This window comes from Esox lucius, chromosome 2 (genome assembly GCF_011004845.1).
Source record: "Esox lucius isolate fEsoLuc1 chromosome 2, fEsoLuc1.pri, whole genome shotgun sequence".
NCBI lineage: Eukaryota > Metazoa > Chordata > Actinopteri > Esociformes > Esocidae > Esox > Esox lucius.
Genome location: NC_047570.1, coordinates 34,688,208 through 34,707,451, shown reverse-complemented (window position 1 = coordinate 34,707,451; position 19,244 = coordinate 34,688,208). Strand labels below are relative to the sequence as shown.

General features: G+C 43.1%; 1 protein-coding gene across 1 annotated transcript; it reads right to left on the bottom strand.

Annotated features, from left to right (window-relative positions):
• Window positions 1-884: 884 nt before the first annotated feature.
• LOC105026491 (myoblast determination protein 1 homolog 1) lies at window positions 885-2,990 on the bottom strand. The gene is made up of 3 exons (XM_010897983.4): window positions 2,323-2,990; window positions 2,058-2,136; window positions 885-1,758 (listed from the first exon to the last, which is right to left on the bottom strand). Exons 1-3 carry the CDS (start codon window positions 2,836-2,838, stop codon window positions 1,523-1,525), a joined length of 831 nt encoding a protein of 276 aa, XP_010896285.2. The 5' UTR covers window positions 2,839-2,990; the 3' UTR covers window positions 885-1,522.
• Window positions 2,991-19,244: the final 16,254 nt, after the last annotated feature.

The following is a 19,244-nucleotide window of genomic DNA, read 5'->3' as shown; positions in this document are numbered from 1 at the left end:
CATGTGCGTTATTTTTGTTCATACATAAATGATTTGTTCATGTTTGAAATAATGTGAATCAGTAATAGATTAAACAAAATACATTTATCTGATCAATTGTATCAGTATTACATTTACATATTGGTCAACAGGCAGACTAAATTAGTGCCCACATTCTCTGATGGTGGACCAACCACTCAGTAGTTTTCATACACTCGATGAAGTAGCTATCAACAAAATAAGTGCAAGGAAGACAATAACAAATTGTGGTATAAATTAAAATATCATACATTGCCCAGGGACGTTTCTAAATACTTTTTATATATACGGTGAAATGTAGACAAACTAAACCGGGCCCTAGGATGAAAATGTAATGTTAGCAAGGACCGGCATTAAGTCATTTCAGCTCAAGTCAAATTCAGGAAAAAACTTCCTTCCGAAAATGAATATCGAAGATCTATTGATTTATTTACATGAAATACTCTATGAAGACTGAAGGCTGTCTGTAAAACTGAAATCTAGATGTTAATTAGTTGCACTAGGACATAGGCTACTTTATGTGTGTCAATTCGATAGACTATGTAAAAGAGGTGTGAAGTAGGAAAATCCACAACACTGAAAATGTATCAGGCGCTTCTTTGGGAAACTACGAATATAACCTGAGATTAATAATTCTCAATTAATGTTACATTTCTGGAAAATAATTAATTCGTTTCGTGTTAGAAAAAAAGGTCCTTAATTATGATGGCATTGGGATGAAGTGATTATTTATGGATCAAATAAATTATACAAAACTTTATATTTAAATATTTTACAGGCCTATCGGGAAAATACTTGTTTTCCGTAAGCATGCATTCACATTTTGTAAATAAACTCATGCCAAAGAAAGACAAAAAATACCGATGGATTATATATAAATATGTATTTATTAAAATGGCATTCACTCAGTTCCTGATATTATAAATATAAAGATTAACATCTGACACAACTATCTAAGAGCAACACTCCGTATAATTTCTTTTCGCAAAACAGCTCTTATTAACAAATATACAAAATGGTCCTCAGCTTCCGGATTAATTTATCACAGGCGTTTCTGCCTTCCCAACTGGAAATGACAATATTACACTGATAATCCCTTATTGAAATTATGTTGATCGAAAATCGAGTAGTATCCGTTCATATGAATTGAATCTTCAACGCCAGTCATAGCAAGTATCTTAAAATATCATAGGCCTACACATAAATACATTCAAACACATACAGACCACACATTCTCACACACACAAACAGTATCCAATGAAGACCAAAGTTTCCTTAAGAAATTGGACACCGTCCTTTTTACTGTCTCAAAGCTTGCATGGGAACTTATTTTCGTGTGCAGCTTCGTCGCGACCCTTGGCAAGTCTTTTTTTTATTTATTATTTGGCATTTCCTTCCCTTAACGGAATACGGGTTGTTTTGAAGAATGTACGATTGCGCTGCCGCACAGTCCACCGACCTGGCACGATCCTCGGCTGTCCTTTTTATTCTTCTACGGGGACACTCACAACACCTGGTAGACAGTGTTTGGGTCATGCGACGCTGGGATACAGTGGGTCGGAGACGGGATGGTAGCTCCAGTGTCACTCGCTACAGAACCATCTCCGGGAGAACAGGGGGTGCTGCCCTCAGAGCCGTCCTGGATAGCGGGGCAGGCAGAGGCGTCAGTGGTGATGCGCTCTACAATGCTTGACAGGCAGTCCAAACTGGAAATAACAGAGTTCTTCTTGTTTCTGGAATCTGAAATAAAAAAATTAACTTTAACATCACCTCCATTCAGGTTTTAGTGCTAGTTGAAACATTTTGAATATGGAATATAATCCTAAGCAAGCTAGTTTGATATTTGGATAACATCCTCAAAATATCAGGACTGAAATATTGTTTAATTGTTTAACGACACTATTTTACTCGGCTTAGCCTAATACTACATTATGTGTTGGTCTTGCTCCATTTCAGCCAGGCATGATGACAAATTGGTCCACAGAACCATTAGCTTTCAAGCGGTTTATGAGTGTTGTTCACTTGGAAATAACACTTACCATTTGGTGTTTCGTTGAAGTAGGTGCTATCATAGTTGTTTCGTCGTCTTGGAGGACAAGATGGGCCATTGAAATCCATCTACAAGAAAGCAAAACAGCGATAAGCATACTGACACCAGCAAACTTTGGTATCAACCAAATACTCAATTTCCATTGTACATTATATATATATATATACACACACACACAAACACACAAACACACACATTTCTCCAATTAAACGAATGCGTAATAACTGCGCAATTCTGGCAGTTCAGTTTCTTACCATTCCATCCGAGCAGTTGGAGCGGGGACTCGACGCGTCCGAATCCCCGCTGTAGTGATCCATCACCGGGTAATAGCTGTCCTCCTGTCCGGCCCCGCGAAGCAGGCCTTGGAGGGACTCGATGTAGCTGATGGCGTTCCGCAGAATATCCACCTTGGGCAGCCTCTGGTTGGGATTAGTGGAGGTACATCTCTTCAGCGTTTCGAAGGCGTCGTTCACCTTGCTCAGTCGTCTCCTCTCCCGCATGGTAGCCGCTTTCCTGCGGTCCGCATTTGTGGTCTTTCTCTTGCAGGCTTTGCACGCCCACAGGAGGCACCTGCCGGCCTGGTGGTGCCCGCTTGGTGCCCGGATGTGCTCGTCCTCATTGTGATGGTGGTCGTCCGGTTTAAGGAGACCGACATGCACCAGCCTTGGATCCAGGTCCTCAAAGAACTGCATGTCGCTGGTGTTAAAGCAAGGGTCGTCGTAGAAGTCATCTGGAGACGTGATAGGAAATGAAATATCTGGCAACTCCATTGTAACTATTCGGCTCTTCCAAATCACAATGAGATCGCTTCAGCTGTCTTCTTAAAACTTGTATCCACACACTCAACTAACTCTTCCTCTAAATGAATGCGCAGCGACTAATTCAGAGGGCGCAGTGTGGGTTAGTTTAGTTCGGACTGTTTGCCTTGTTGGCTTGATGGGAATCAGGAGTCTGAGCTATATTTATGGATACTTGGGACTCCAGGGGCGTGTCATTACCCAAACCATTATCTGACAGGACCAATCAATTCCGGTCTTTTATGTGAGTCTGGGGCCTTATTGTGACTGGAAGAAAAATCAAAAAGTGTTTGTTAAAACCTTTTAGAAGTTGGTTATTCATTTTTTTGTATGCCTAATTATGAGTATTGGAGAGATCTCAGTTTTGCCGATGCTTTAGATAAAATGTGGAACACGTCGTGGTTTTATTTAACTGATAAGTGCTTTTGTAAAATACCCTAAGTGATGAAAGCTTTATATGAAGTGAGTCAGAGCACATCATTTGAATCACTATCGGGAAAAAACGACATCGGGGTGCGCTTTCATGCAGCTTGCATATTTTGTGACTCTCGGAATATATGCTTAGTTACTCACTTCCTGTTGCTCAAGACAAATAGTATTCTGTGTGTGGTCGTTTCCTTTGTGTAAGTTATATTGATGGTTTCGTTTTGAACGCCACTGTCATTCATTTAGCCATACCAGTTTGTTATTCAATCAGTCAGTTCCATCAGTTCTTCGGCAGATGGCGGTGAAGAGACGATGTTCTTGAATCTACGCATGGAGTAGGGCAAACCTCGCTTGTATACACAACCACAACTTCATTTGTATACAGTGCTTGAGTTTGGCCGGTACGGTTCGGAACAAACAGCGTTCCGGTTCCTTTTTCTAGGCTTGTTAACGCATACATTTTCATGAACATAGTCTAATTTGCGATTTGTCTGTTCCTGCACTTATTTTATTCCAAGTCAAGCGCTGCTTGTATAGTCCAATTATAATACATTTTTAACAGGTACGTTGTGTTTTCTTCTTCGAATGCATCGCATATAATGTTACAAAAACACCTTGGCGTTTAATGTTGCATGTAAAGCCAGTAGAGTAGTCTAAATTACGAAATCGTTAGTTTCATTCATTTCCTCTCCAAACCACTTACTAAACCCCTGAAATAAATAATGATATTAATGAACATAAGGCAATTAAAACGAAAAAAGTATAATTGTATTTGCGAAGTAGTTACATTGTTTGGCAAAACTGGTATCTATTTTGGCCAAACCAGCGAAGTAGTGAGAATTCGTGGGGAAACAAACTTGTCCATTTGTACAACAAGCAACGAAAGCAAATCGAACACTTCATATTCCAAATAAACACGCTACATCTAGAGGAACTGAACTGAAAGACATGTCTCTCATGCTGTCCTGTTTGTCCCTACCCTGCTGAGAGTGTCAAAGGGTCAATTAGTCTTTTGATCTGGTGATGAGGGGACACTTGTCCCCTGTCTATCCACTTCTCGATACTATCCCAAGTGACCACTTCTCCAGTGTTATACAATCAGCGGTTATTGTGACTGACAAGACTGCTCGATGCTTTAGATGTAGGCATAAGAAAGGATAAAGCCAGGGCAATCCAGCTTTCAGGTAACATAATAACTGTCATTAAGATTGACAAATGTTAAATAGAAATGTAACTATTTTTGGCAATTTCCCCCTAATTTCCCCCCCTAGAAATAACTCTATTGGCCAGCGAAAACTATAATATATGGTATGGTTATACAGTGATATACCCATTACAAACATCAGCTGATTTCAGCTACCTAGAGCAAAACAAAACAAAAAACAACTGAAGTCCTGTGTGGGCATGTTTTTTATTATTATTATTATAAATGTATGGATTACTTTTAAGTAGCACCAAATCAAATGTGGAGTTGGTTTTAGGGTACTTTATTTTGCCCTAACACATACTCTAAACAGAAATTAATGTAAGGCAGTTGATGATTTTCTCATGTGTTCTAAGACTGTCTCTATCTCCATAGTTCTCAGAACGCACTCCATCTGGTTGGGTTATTAATGTCTTTGCCATCTCCTTTTACCCAGCATGCACCAGGGTAGTCCAGAACACTGATGTAATACACACCATGGCTGACATTAAGTGTGTGTATGTATGTGTGTGTGTGTTGATATTACGGACAACAAGCCCTGCAAAGACGCTTGTTCATAACTGCCTATCATGTTGTAGGCAAAAAGTGAGCTAGCCTATTTTTCTAGAAAAATTGATTCAGTGATATGCAGCTCAGCTGACCATGACCGAGATGTGTGACTGTTTCACTGAGTGACTTGTGTGAACCTGTCTCATGTATCTGTTTCCCTCTCCACTCCCTCTCTCCTAGAGAGACGCCAGTGGTCAAAATTCAAATTTGAAGGACCTTACTGGCATTGAAAACATGTATTTACAACGCAATCACAAAAGGGATCTTGTGACCACACATTCTTGTAATTCAGAAAAGGCAAAGCCAACCTGTGAGGTCTGTCACCCTGGAAGAAGGCACAGATTTCATTCAGTACCCAAAACTCTGTGAGTTAACTTGACCACTGGAAATTGAGCTGCTGCTTTAATACTGCAATGCAAGTTTGACTGGATTGAGTGCCAACTGTCCTCACAGATTCAGTGTCACAGGGTAAATAAAAAAATACAGGCATGATTGCATTTGAACATGATCTCATCAGTATATAGCCAAGAGTTTGGACATGATATGATCCATGTGAAGCCAATAGTTTGGAAATTATCTGATTACCACACAGTTTAAACATGATCTCAATACAGCCAAGAGTTTGGATATTATCTCTGTACACAGAAATGTTTTTGGACAGCCAACAACAGTTCACTGTCATAAAATTATTTTCCACGGTGGTCAACAAAACATGAGTTGTTTTGAATGATGGGAGGATTCTGGCTGTCGATACCATGAAGGCACTTTGATACTACAGGGAAGTGCTTCTGTTACTACAGGGAAGTTCTTCTGTTACTACAGGGAAGTTCTTCTGTTACAACAGCTTAGTGCTTCTGTTACTACGGCTTAGTGCTTCTCTTACTATGGTTAAGTGCTTCTGTTAATACAGGGAAGTGCTTCTGTTACTATGGTGAAGTGCTTCTATTACTACGGCTAAGTGCTTCTGTTACTACGGTGAAGTGCTTCTGTTACTACGGCAAAGTGCTTTTGTTATTATGGCCAAGTGCTTCTGTTACAACAGCTTAGTGCTTCTGTTACAACAGCTTAGTGCTTCTGTTACTACGGCTTAGTGCTTCTGTTACTACGGCTTAGTGCTTCTCTTACTATGGTTAAGTGCTTCTGTTAATACAGGGAAGTGCTTCTGTTACTACGGTGAAGTGCTTCTATTACTACGGCTAAGTGCTTCTGTTACTACGGTGAAGTGCTTCTGTTACTACGGCAAAATGCTTTTGTTATTATGGCCAAGTGCTTCTGTTACAACAGCTTAGTGCTTCTGTTACAACAGCTTAGTGCTTCTGTTAATACGGCTTAGTGCTTCTGTTACTACGGCTTAGTGCTTCTCTTACTATGGTTAAGTGCTTCTGTTAATACAGGGAAGTGCTTCTGTTAATACAGGGAAGTGCTTTTGTCACTACAACGAAGTGCTTCTGTTATTATGGCCAAGTGTTTCTGTTACTAGTTAAAATAAAAATAAATTATAAATAAAATAAATAACTATATTTGTGCAGTGCTTTTCTAGTACCAGTACACAAAGTGCTTTACACACAATAAAAAAAAAAACAACATTAAAATAATAATAAAAATAAAACATATTATTATTGTGGTTAAGAGGTTCTGAAAAAAATCTCTTGAATGTGATTGAATGTGTGAACACGTTGTAAATGTGTTGCCAACATGATGAGATGTACATCATAAGGTATTTACCTGTTATACATCTGATAATCAAGGATAAACCTGTCTTCCAGTAAGTGACGAGACAACCAATCCAGGATATCACTGCTGCCTGTACACTGTGACCAGATGACATATTTTGTCTTCAGCATGTGTGTCTGTGTGTGTGGTTAGATTTAGAGCATCTTTGGCCTTTAACATCTTGCCAATAAGGGTGTGGGGCGATTCAGGTCAGGTGGTAATAAATAAGCTTATAACAGTGGAGGGTGGTGATTGGGTGTGGGATGCTAAGGGGCCAGTCAGGTGGTAATGAATAAGCCTATAAGATTGGAGGGTGGTGATTGGTTGTGGGATGCTAAGGGGCCAGTCAGGTGGTAATGAATAAGCCTATAAGATTGGAGGGTGGTGATTGGTTGTGGGATGTTAAGGGCCAGTCAGGTTGTAATGAACAGGCCTATAACTGTGGATGGCGGTGATTGGCTGTGGGCCAATCAAATGGTGGAACTCATGATCAGTCATTTTACAGGGCACCAGTTGCCGTGGGGGTGGGGTCACAGTGTTACACGTTTTGACCTGGGGGACAGGAAGTTGGTCAACGGGTCAAATGCCCATCAGATGGATCCTGCAACAGCTGGTTTGGAGTAAGACACTTGTAACACACACACACGCACACACATAAGCAAACACACACACACGCACACACACAAGCAAACACACACACACGTAAGCAAACACACGCACGCACACATAAACACACAGGGCCAGCTTGACACACGACGACCAAATAGCCGGCTGCCTAAGGTTCCTCGGCTGTAAGGGAGGGGATGTACCCCCGTCCCCCGTCCCCCCTGAAATATAGCAGTAGTAGAATCCAACAGGTGTCATTTCAAAAGGTGTCTGCACGTCGGCAGTTTCAATTGTTTTGTTAGCCACTGCGACTCAATCAGAGGGCCATGTTAGCCAATCGTTGTTAGTAAGTCTGTCTGGCTGGCTGAAAATGTGGTGAAAAACTAATTTGGCGCGAAGAGAGACCCGTTGATTTTCTTACATTTGAGCTGCACTTCACGGGTCCCCTGGTTTAGATAACTTCTAAACCTGCAACACCTGAAGCCAACAAAAAGCAAAAAAGAAGTCCTAATTACTTCAGTGAACAAGCCAGACTAAAGGCATGTTTTAGTCATCAAGAATGAAATCTTTGCGATTCTTGAGCTTCAAGTTGAAGTATTTTTGAATTACTGTATTTTTTAACAATAAGTTATTCTAACAATAAGAATATATAGACATTTTAATAAGATTGACAGGTATTATGTTCAGGTCGTGTGGTGAAACATGCCAGTATGTGTATGTATGCAGAAATCCTCAGAAAAGCAACATTTTCTCTACATTTTGTTTTTGGTGAACTTAAAATATGTCAAATGTATTTCTTCATTCAAGCCCCTAAAATAATTAGTCCCAATTAACCAAATTGTGCCTTGGGAACCCAAAAATCGCGCGCACACACACACACACACACACTCCTCACACACCACATACACACACTCCTCACACACCACATACACACACCACATACACACACTCCTCACACACCACACACACACATTCCTCACACACCACATACACACACTCCACACACACCACATACACACACTCCTCACACACCACATTCACACACTACTCACAAACCACATACACACACTCCTCACACACCAAATACACACACACACTCCTCACACACCTGCCCCTTCAGTCAATCCATGGGAATCCACAGTGAGGGTCTGTGTGGTGCAGCCGTCCCATCTGGAATATACACACACAACATTACACTGACTCTGTCTGGAATATACACACACAACATTACACTGACTCTGTCTGGAATATACACACACAACATTACACTGACTCTGTCTGGAATATACACACACAACATTACACTGACTCTGTCTGGAATATACACACAAAACATTACACTGACTCTGTCTGGAATATACACACACAACATTACACTGACTCTGTCTGGAATATACACACACAACATTACACTGACTCTGTCTGGAATATACACACACAACATTACACTGACTCTGTCTGGAATATACACACACAACATTACACTGACTCTGTCTGGAATATACACACACAACATTACACTGACTCTGTCTGGAATATATACACACAACATTACACTGACTCTGTCTGGAATATACACACACGACATTAAACTGACTCTGTCTGGATATACACACACAACATTAAACTGACTCTGTCTGGAATATACACACACAACATTACACTGACTCTGTCTGGAATATTGACAAACAACATTACACTGACTCTGTTTGGAATATACACACACAACAGTACACTGACTCTGTCTGGAATGTACACACACAACATTACACTGACTCTGTCTGGATATACACACACAACATTACACTGACTCTGTTTGGAATATACACACACAACATTACACTGACTCTGTCTGGAATATACACACACAACATTACACTGACTCTGTCTGGAATATACACACACAACATTGAACTGACTCTGTCTGGAATATACACACACAACATTGAACTGACTCTGTCTGGAATGTACACACACAACATTACACTGACTCTGTCTGGAATATACACACACAACATTACACTGACTCTGTCTGGAATGTACACACACAACATTACACTGACTCTGTTTGGATATACACACACAACATTGAACTGACTCTGTCTGGAATGTACACACACAACATTACACTGACTCTGTCTGGAATGTACACACACAACATTGAACTGACTCTGTCTGGAATGTACACACACAACATTAAACTGACTCTGTCTGGATATACACACACAACATTACACTGACTCTGTCTGGAATATACACACACAACATTACACTGACTCTGTCTGGAATATACACACACAACATTAAACTGACTCTGTCTGGATATACACACACAACATTACACTGACTCTGTCTGGAATATACACACACAACATTACACTGACTCTGTCTGGAATGTACACACACAACATTAAACTGACTCTGTCTGGAATATACACACACAACATTACACTGACTCTGTCTGGAATATACACACACAACATTACACTGACTCTGTCTGGAATATACACACACAACATTAAACTGACTCTGTCTGGAATATACACACACAACATTACACTGACTCTGTCTGGAATATACACACACAACATTACACTGACTCTGTCTGGAATATACACACACAACATTACACTGACTCTGTCTGGATATACACACACAACATTGCACTGACTCTGTCTGGATATACACACACAACATTACACTGACTCTGTCTGGAATATACACACACAACATTACACTGACTCTGTCTGGATATACACACACAACATTACACTGACTCTGTCTGGAATATACACACACAACATTACACTGACTCTGTCTGGAATGTACACACACAACATTACACTGACTCTGTCTGGATATACACACACACAACATTACACTGACTCTGTCTGGAATATACACACACAACATTACACTGACTCTGTCTGGAATATACACACACAACATTGAACTGACTCTGTCTGGAATGTACACACACAACATTACACTGACTCTGTCTGGAATGTACACACACAACATTAAACTGACTCTGTCTGGAATATACACACACAACATTACACTGACTCTGTCTGGAATATTCACAAACAACATTACACTGACTCTGTCTGGAATATACACACACAACATTACACTGACTCTGTCTGGAATATACACACACAACATTACACTGACTCTGTCTGGAATATACACACACAACATTACACTGACTCTGTCTGGAATATACACACACAACATTACACTGACTCTGTCTGGAATATACACACACAACATTACACTGACTCTGTCTGGAATATACACACACAACATTACACTGACTCTGTTTGGAATATACACACACAACAGTACACTGACTCTGTCTGGAATGTACACACACAACATTACACTGACTCTGTCTGGAATATACACACACAACATTACACTGACTCTGTCTGGAATATACACACACAACATTACACTGACTCTGTCTGGAATATACACACACAACATTACACTGACTCTGTCTGGAATATACACACACAACATTACACTGACTCTGTCTGGAATATACACACACAACATTAAACTGACTCTGTCTGGAATATACACACACAACATTAAACTGACTCTGTCTGGAATATACACACACAACATTACACTGACTATCTGACACACACACTGATTCGGTTTACTGGATTTCAGGTCATCTTGCCAACTGACACCGGGGGAGGGACCAGTCGGCACAGTGTTTTTTTCTGTCAGATTTCTGTCTCCTCTCACAGTGATGTCTGCCCTGTCTTAACCCTCCGGGCCGTAGTGAAACTGATCAGGTCTCTATATTTAAACCCCTTTGGCACCGGTTCATGGGTGCTGTAGCCTGGTGATGTGCGGGTGTAGCCAAGTGATGTGTGGGTGTAGCCTAGGGATGTATGGATGTTGCCGGGTGATGTGTGGGTGTAGCTTGGTTATGTGTGGTGTAGTCTGGTTATGTGTGGGTGTAGCCGGGTGATGTGTGGGTGTATCCTGGTTTTGGGTGGTGTAGCCTGGTTATGGGTGGTGTAGCCTAGTGATGGATGGGTGGTGTAGCCTGGTTATGGGTGGTGTAACCTGGTTATGGGTGGTGTAGCCTGATTAGGTGTGGGTGGAGCCTGGTTATGTGTGGGTGTGGCCTAGTGATGTGTGGGTTTAGCCTGGTGATGGCTGGTGTAGCCTGGTGATGGGTGGTGTAGCCTGGTGATGGGTGGTGTAGCCTGGTTATGGGTGGTGTAGCCTGTTTATGGGTGGTGCAGCCGGATTATGGGTAGGTGTAACCGGGTGATGGGTGGTGTAGCCTTGTTAGGTGTGGGTGTAGCCTGGTTATGGGTGGTGTTGCCGGGTTATGTGTGGTGTAGCCTGGTTCTGGGTTGGTGTAGCCTGGTTATTTGTGGTGTAGCTGGGTTATGTGTGGTGTAGCCTGGTTCTGGGTGGGTGTAGACTGATTATGTGTGGTGTAGCCTGGTTATGTGTGGTGTAGCCTGGTTGTGGATCGGTGTAGCCTGGTTATGTGAGATGTAGCCTGGTTGTGGGTCGGTGTAGCCTGGTTATGTGTGGTGTAGCCTGGTTATGCGTGGTGTAGCCTGGTTGTGGTTCGGTGTAGCCTGGTTATGTGTGGTGTAGCCTGGTTGTGAATCGGTGTAGCCTGGTTATGTGTGGTGTAGCCTGGTTGTGGGTCGGTGTAGCCTGGTTATGTGTGGTGTAGCCTGGTTGTGGGTCGGTGTAGCCTGGTTATGTGTGGTGTAGCCTGGTTGTGGGTCGGTGTAGCCTGGTTATGTGTGGTGTAGCCTGGTTGTGGGTCGGTGTAGCCTGGTTATGTGTGGTGTAGCCTGGTTGTGGGTCGGTGTAGCCTGGTTATGTGTGGTGTAGCCTGGTTGTGGGTCGGTGTAGCCTGGTTATGTGTGGTGTAGCTTGGTTGTGGGTTAGTGTAGCTATCTAGATGTCTTCCAGCCATTTTAAATAAACCTGAACGACCTAATCAGAAATTGTGATTGAAAGTGATTGAAAATATAACCAATTAAAAGTGAGTTGAGATGCAGGCACCTTTCCAATAACCGTGCAAAGCCTGTAGGACACAGTGACTCCACATTGTCACACACCAGCTGCGGAGTCACTGAGATGACGAGTCAGACACACACATATACACATTCCCCATACACACACACACACACACACACACACACACACACACACACAGGCATGTACGCTGCTCCTCTCAGCTGAATGTTTCCTCAGTGTTCACGTGTGTGTATGTGGTATGTTTAGGTGTGTGTGTGTGTGTGTGTGTGTGTGTATGGGTGTGTGTGGAGTGAGAGAGAGCCAGTTGGACCCCTGGGCCTCTTTGGTTTTCCAAGCAGTCAGACAGACTGGCACCCTCAAAGTGGCCTCTTCATCCCTAGCCATGGACAGCTGTTGTCTCCGTAGCAACAATAGAGAGGGGCAGTGGGGAGAGGAGGGGAGAAGATGGGTGGGAGGGAGAAAAGGGGCTGGGGGAGTTGAGGGGAGGGACGGAAAGGGAGGAAAGAGGAGGGAAGGGAGGCATAGGGGAGATTAGGGGAGAAGACTATGGTGACACCTTGGATGTTCTGAAAATCATGACATCAAAGTCATACCTTGAGTTAAGCAAAAGGTTCTATGGGTTCTCAGTGTTAAGAGGCAGAACAAGAAGACATGACTCTGCTTTGCCCCTGTGGTCCTGAGCGGGTCACCCCACTCCCCCCAAAGCCATGGCAACACTTTAAAAAGAGTCCTATGTTATGTTACTTTGAAGAGCCGAAAACAGGTGCAACCGACGGGGGAGAGGGGGGAGGGTCAGAGAGAGAGAGAGAGAGAGGGGGAGGGACGAAGAGAGAAATATGGTTTGAGAAATAGAAAGAGAGGGAGGAATAGAATGAGAAAGAAGGTGAGAGAAATTGAATGAGACAGCGAGGCAAGAATAGAAAGAGAGAAGAGAGGGTGTGAGAAACCGAGACATCCCAATGACTGGGCTGTGTTGTGTTAATGATGGTGTTGAAAATGAGCTGCAGAGCGTTCCTGCTTGAGGGATGTCACAAAAATGTTTCCTCTTCCTTCATACTGACAGTTAGAAGGGACGTGCATACTGACAGTTAGAAGGGACGTGTATACTGTCAGTTAGAAAGGATGTGTATACTGACAGTTAGAATGGACGTGCATACTGACAGTTAGAAGGGACGTGCATACTGACAGTTAGAAGGGACGTGTATACTGACAGTTAGAAGGGACGTGTATACTGACAGTTAGAAGGGACGTGTATACTGTCAGTTAGAAAGGATGTGTATACTGACAGTTAGAATGGACGTGCATACTGACAGTTAGAAGGGACGTGCATACTGACAGTTAGAAGGGACGTGTATACTGACAGTTAGAAGGGACGTGTATACTGACAGTTAGAAGGGACGTGTATACTGACAGTTAGAAGGGACGTGTATACTGACAGTTAGAAGGGACGTGTACACTGACAGTTAGAAGGGACGTGGATACTGATAGTTACACACACTGTCATCTGCCACGCGTTAACATGGTCCTCAACCTGCAACAGCGAAAACTGGCTAACAACAGGCCTTTTCTCATTATTTTTATTAAAGACATTAGATTAAAAACCTGCAGCAGTTTGCCATTGGAGGCATTGCAATGCAGTCAGTGGAATGTTTAATCGTTTGATTGAAAGCATGCCTGGTGAAAATGTCCAGTGGCATTGGTTCTCCTAAACCTTGGGTACAGTGAAATGTGTGTGAGTTCCCAGACACCTCCGAGCAAATTTGTGAAAGGTCTGGCCGAGCCCTTCAGCCAGAAACGTGGCCTTCATATTAGCTAACAAGAATTTTTCCGGTGCGTCAGTCATTAGCTTCATCTGTTAGGTGTCCAGCAACCAGTCGTCGCCCGCAACACATTACCTCAAGTCTTGTGCATCCAAACACCATTTGCCGCGCCACAACATTGCCCTCAGACAGCTGAGCATAGCGCGCGGAGCCGATTCCTCTCAACAGACACCGGGCGCTGGATGTGACATATCTTCACTGAAAACTCATTGTTGGGATAAAGGTGTCGTGGGCAACACGTTGGGTAACTTCTCTGCTTTATTACAAATTATCCGGCAGTGCAAACAGTTGCTTTCATGATCAAACATCAGTAATGCCAGGCCTGATTTAGCTACTTCGAAGTAACAGCCCTAGATGTTTCCGTTATTTTGTCCACCCGCTACTATGGGCTGTAACCTGGAGGAGGTTAGGGGAGTGACTCCACTGGCATTTACAGACACCCAACAGCTATGATGTTGCCGAGTTTTTAAAATAAGTAGACTTTTCGACTTAAGACCTACCTTGCTTTTGACCAAATAGAGAGATATAAAATGTGTCCACTTTGATCTGCTCAAACCCTTTTGTGCTACTGGACTGCAGATGGGAAGCTGAGAGGAAGCTGTTTGCAATCAGTTTTCAGGTTAAGAACCGTATGCTGTTGGTTCCTGAGGGAGTGTGCATCGCATCTGCTTTTGAGGCAAACTGAAGCCAATGTGACCTGATGATCAGTGCACCAGGATTTTCTCAGGGATCTCTTACATTTTCTGGCGTGGAACTTACGTTAGAGCTACTTTCAGTTAAATAGGAAAATCTTCTGTCCCCTTCACGTTTCCCCCAGGTCATTAGTGCACAATGCACATTATTTTCTGTTAATATACCTGCTTAAATGAGGCTTCATTAACTACTCCTTTGGGGTCCCTATGAAATCTGGTTATTTATATTCCAAGGATTCAGTAAAAAAAATTCCTAAAATATTTCCTTAAATGTATTCATAGAGAAAAAAATTCAACAGATGTTTCAGGTCCATGTCAATGATTAATTTACATCAGAAATCTCTTAGTTCAGGTCTAAAAGAAAAACAAATATAGTATTCCACAAAAACAAATTGTAATTCCACTTCGTTTAGGAAAAGAGGAATATGCCACATTTAATAAATCTTAAGTCAGTGTATACAAACTATGTACCTGCTCATTAAACTCTTTATTTATTTACTACTATTTTGAGAAGGTTTCAGGGACAGTTGAAAGTTGTCTGTCAACCTAAGAAATTAATTGCGGTATCTGGACCTCCTGACAGTTGTAAGCAGCCTCCAGATCTCTGACTGTGAAAGCCAAGGGGCACTGTGCTCTGTGATAACAGGGCTGAGAGTTGTCAGCTGAGGAGGCAGGGCTGAATGCTGGGGTAAGGGGACTGCGGACTGAGGGGACCCCTTGATCGGCCTCGAATCCCAACCGTGACGGTGGCAGCAGCTGTCCCGAGCCCCAGTTCCTCACACAGGCCCATAAATCGACCTCACCCAGGGGGACTGGATGCGGCTAGCGCCGCACGCAGCAGTCAGGAAATATTCAGTGTCGAGAAAAGAGACGTGATTTATGTTTCCGGCCGTTGATCGTAAATCTCCTCAATTATGAATCTGCTCTTCTCCCCTCACCGGGGAAATCTATGTCTGTGACAGACATCAACGTGGAGGAAAAGTGCCTAAGCCAACTAATGTAAGTAAGTTCATCTGTCAGGAAATCAATGTTTAATTTAATGATGACCATGTCAATAAGTCTCTCTTTTTTGATCTCTCTTAGTCGGACCCCTTCTGTCTGTTACCTTTGTTGACCAGGATGAAGTGCTGCTGACCTCATCGATCAGTGCAGTTTTTTTTCGTGTTCCATCTATGATGCCTTTCTTCCCCCCCACGTACGGGGCGAATCTACATGAAACCCCTCATCGCCATGGCGACACTCTTTGAAAGGACCCCGGGACAGTCACCCTCCGACGTGATTAAACCCTCTGATTTACACCCTGCGCCCCGACATTTAGGAAAACATCCTCACGTCAGAATCGTACAAACACCGCGGCCGTTCGGTGACAACGACAAGCCCAGACCCCAGAGGTCCCCTGGGAGCCCGAGCCAGGCCACGCCCCCTGGGGGTCAAGTGATTGGCCAGGTGACGAGCTGTCAGGACTCAGTCCCGCGCTGCTCCCTAAACAGCACACGTTTCCCGATAAAGAGAACCACCGCCAATCAGTGCTCGACTCAATGTGGAATTTGAGACACCAATCTAATCTGTGTGAACACGGCTTAACGTCCTTTTATCCACAAAGCAGGGAAGCATTTCACCAGAGCCCTAAGGGGGAAACCAAGCCCAAGACAGGGCAGCTCTTAGTAGAGGGGAGTATTGGACATGGGGCTCGTGGGGGTGGGGGGTGGAGTGGGTGGAAAAGTGACCAACCAGGTGTCGATGGACTGTCCCAGCGAGAGAGTGCGTGACATTTGTCCCCTGTTCAGGAAGTGGCCTGCTGACACCTTAGTACACGACAGGACCCAATGAGGGAACAGGTCTCTTGTTGTTGGAGGTTATCATTCCCTTAACCTCTGACCCTGGAGTTGTAGGACAGGGCTTGATCTGTTTAGGAGTGAGTGCAGGGCTGATGTGTTCTCAAGACTCTGTCCTTCTCTTCTCACAGGAGGAAATCAAAACAGAATCCAGAAGTTAAACAAATAAACAGTTCTAGGGTTTGTTGTTGTTGTCGTTCGGTTCACGTGTGATGTCATGCCGTTTGTGCACAACGCCTAAAACAATGAACGCCTGAGTGCAGGTATTTCACTATGGTTCTGACTGTTTGTATGCAAACATAAGCAGGTGAGTGGCATTGGGAACACATAAACCCACAGGTGTCAAACCAGTTCCATGGAGGGCCTAGTATATGCTGCTTTTAGTTTGTTCCTCAAAATCGGTGCCCAATTCAGACCTAAACAACCAGGCGAGCGGAGATCCTAAGTAATCAGTCTCCTTATTAAGCAATCAAGTTCAAGGTGAGAGCGAAAACCTGCGGACACCTGGCCCTCCGTGGAACCTGGTTCGACACCTCTGCGATTAACCAATCAGATCTGATGTCTCTGTCCTCCCTTTTTGTCCTGCCTTCCTATTTGCACGTGTGACTTCGACTCTTTGCTGCGCCACCGCAGCGGATGACAGGGAAGTCAAGCCCTCCAATGCAAATCTGGCTTCTTATCGCACTCCTCGCTCAAACGGTTGATTTTCCAAGAGGGGGAGGTGAACATTTCCTGGCCACCAATCACGACTGAGCTCTCAGGCACACAATCTACTACAAGGCTGCTCTATTTGATGTTCATCAGTTGAGCCAGTTTGCTGGAGCAAGCAATGGCTTTAAACTGTGTAACTGATCAATGAACTTAGCAATTGTATTGAAATGAGCAATATGCAATCGGTAGTGTAATTACTCCAAATAATAGGGTGAGTGGGCAGAATATTGAGTAGTATTTCCAAATCATTGATGAGCAACCAAGACACAGCAGTCTTGGGTTTTCAAATTGAGAAAGAGGCAGAGTTTTTTCAAACCCACAGCAACATGAGGTTAACCACAAAGTGGTTAAAAAGATGCTTGGATGTACATGCCCACCACTCTATCTCAGCCATAAAACAGGAAGGAGTTGCTCTTCACTATGAATGCGCTGTTAGTATGGCACCCGGAGTGTGTCACCAAACTCCTGCAGCTTATCCAGAATGACTTAGCCGGCCTTGTGTTCAACTTTCCCACGTTCTCCTATGTTTCTCCGCTCCTCCGCTCTCTCTCACTCCTCTCACTGGCTTCCAGTTGAAGCCTGCATCCACCACAAGGGAATTGGTGTTTGCCAACCAAGCAGATAGGAGGACTTCTTCATCCCTTCAGGCAATGCTCGAAGCCCACATCCCAACGCCTTACTCTTCATTCTGCCACTCCTGGGCTGTTGGTCATTCCACCCCTAAGAGGAGTCAGCTCCAGATCTGTCCAGTCCAAACTCTTAACCCCACGCTGGACCCAGCTTGGCCTTGAGGATAGCAGAGTCTCTGCCCAAAACATCAGAAAACCTACATTTTCAAAGAATACCTGAAATAAATACACAGCCACCTCTTCTGTTGTCTTTGTGAACTAATGCTTGTTATGTTAACTATTTGTAAACACTGACTATTGCAGACAAACTAATTAATTTAGTAGAACGCATTTAATACCAGTTGCATTGTTGTTCGAAGAGCCTCTTAAATGGTGTGGTGTAAATACAATTAGTGATTCAGGAGACGTTCATTTATGTGTTTCACATTTTAGTAATCCAGCAGGCCTTATCCAGAGCGATTTACAGTTAGTTCATAAATATGAAGCACAATACAATAACACTAAAGTCCCTTTCATGGTCATATCCAATCATTCACGTAGGTCCTACAACCCTGTATCAGAATGAAATGCCTTGGACCTGTATGCATTAACTCAAACACCTCCATCCTATGTAAAATGGTCTCTTCATCCATCCCGGATAACAGTAAGGGACCTTACAGCAGTAGGTGACAGAGATATTTAAGGAGGAATGAATAAGTGAAAAAGAATGAGTGTAAGAGTGAGAAATTGGCAGAGTCTGAATGTCGAGAGGGTCACTTTGAAAGCAGGACACATTGATTGTACAAAAGTAGAAAATTACTTTTGTGTAAAGGAAATGGCCCAGCCTGAAACCCCCACTGGTTAGCGAGAAATGTTATGCCGGCCACACGTTTCCAGGATTCTTGCTAAGTTTAGCCCATGAGAGAGGTCTGAGGACTGAACCTTTGATCCAAGATGTTGAGTCATGGTTCAATAGAAAATTTGTTTTCTTTTCACCACTGTGGATGTTTCATCTTATTCACTTCTACTGCTGAGCATTTAATTTAAACATGAGCTGTCGATCTGTGCCTACACAAATGCATTAATAGATTATCATTAACACGATTCCACCTAAAGTATTGATCACACTGCCCCCCTAATAACAAGACAGAGGGATCGGACAGGACAGAACCAAACAGAGAGAC

Coding starts and splice junctions, on each gene's coding strand:
- LOC105026491 (XM_010897983.4), bottom strand. CDS start 2,838: ATGGAGTTGCCAGATATTTCATTTCCTATCACGTCTCCAGATGACTTC. Junction 2,137..2,322: donor CCAACTGCTCGGATGGAATG/GTAAGAAACTGA, acceptor GCTTTCTTGTAG/ATGGATTTCAATGGCCCATC. Junction 1,759..2,057: donor CTTCAACGAAACACCAAATG/GTAAGTGTTATT, acceptor TTTTTATTTCAG/ATTCCAGAAACAAGAAGAAC.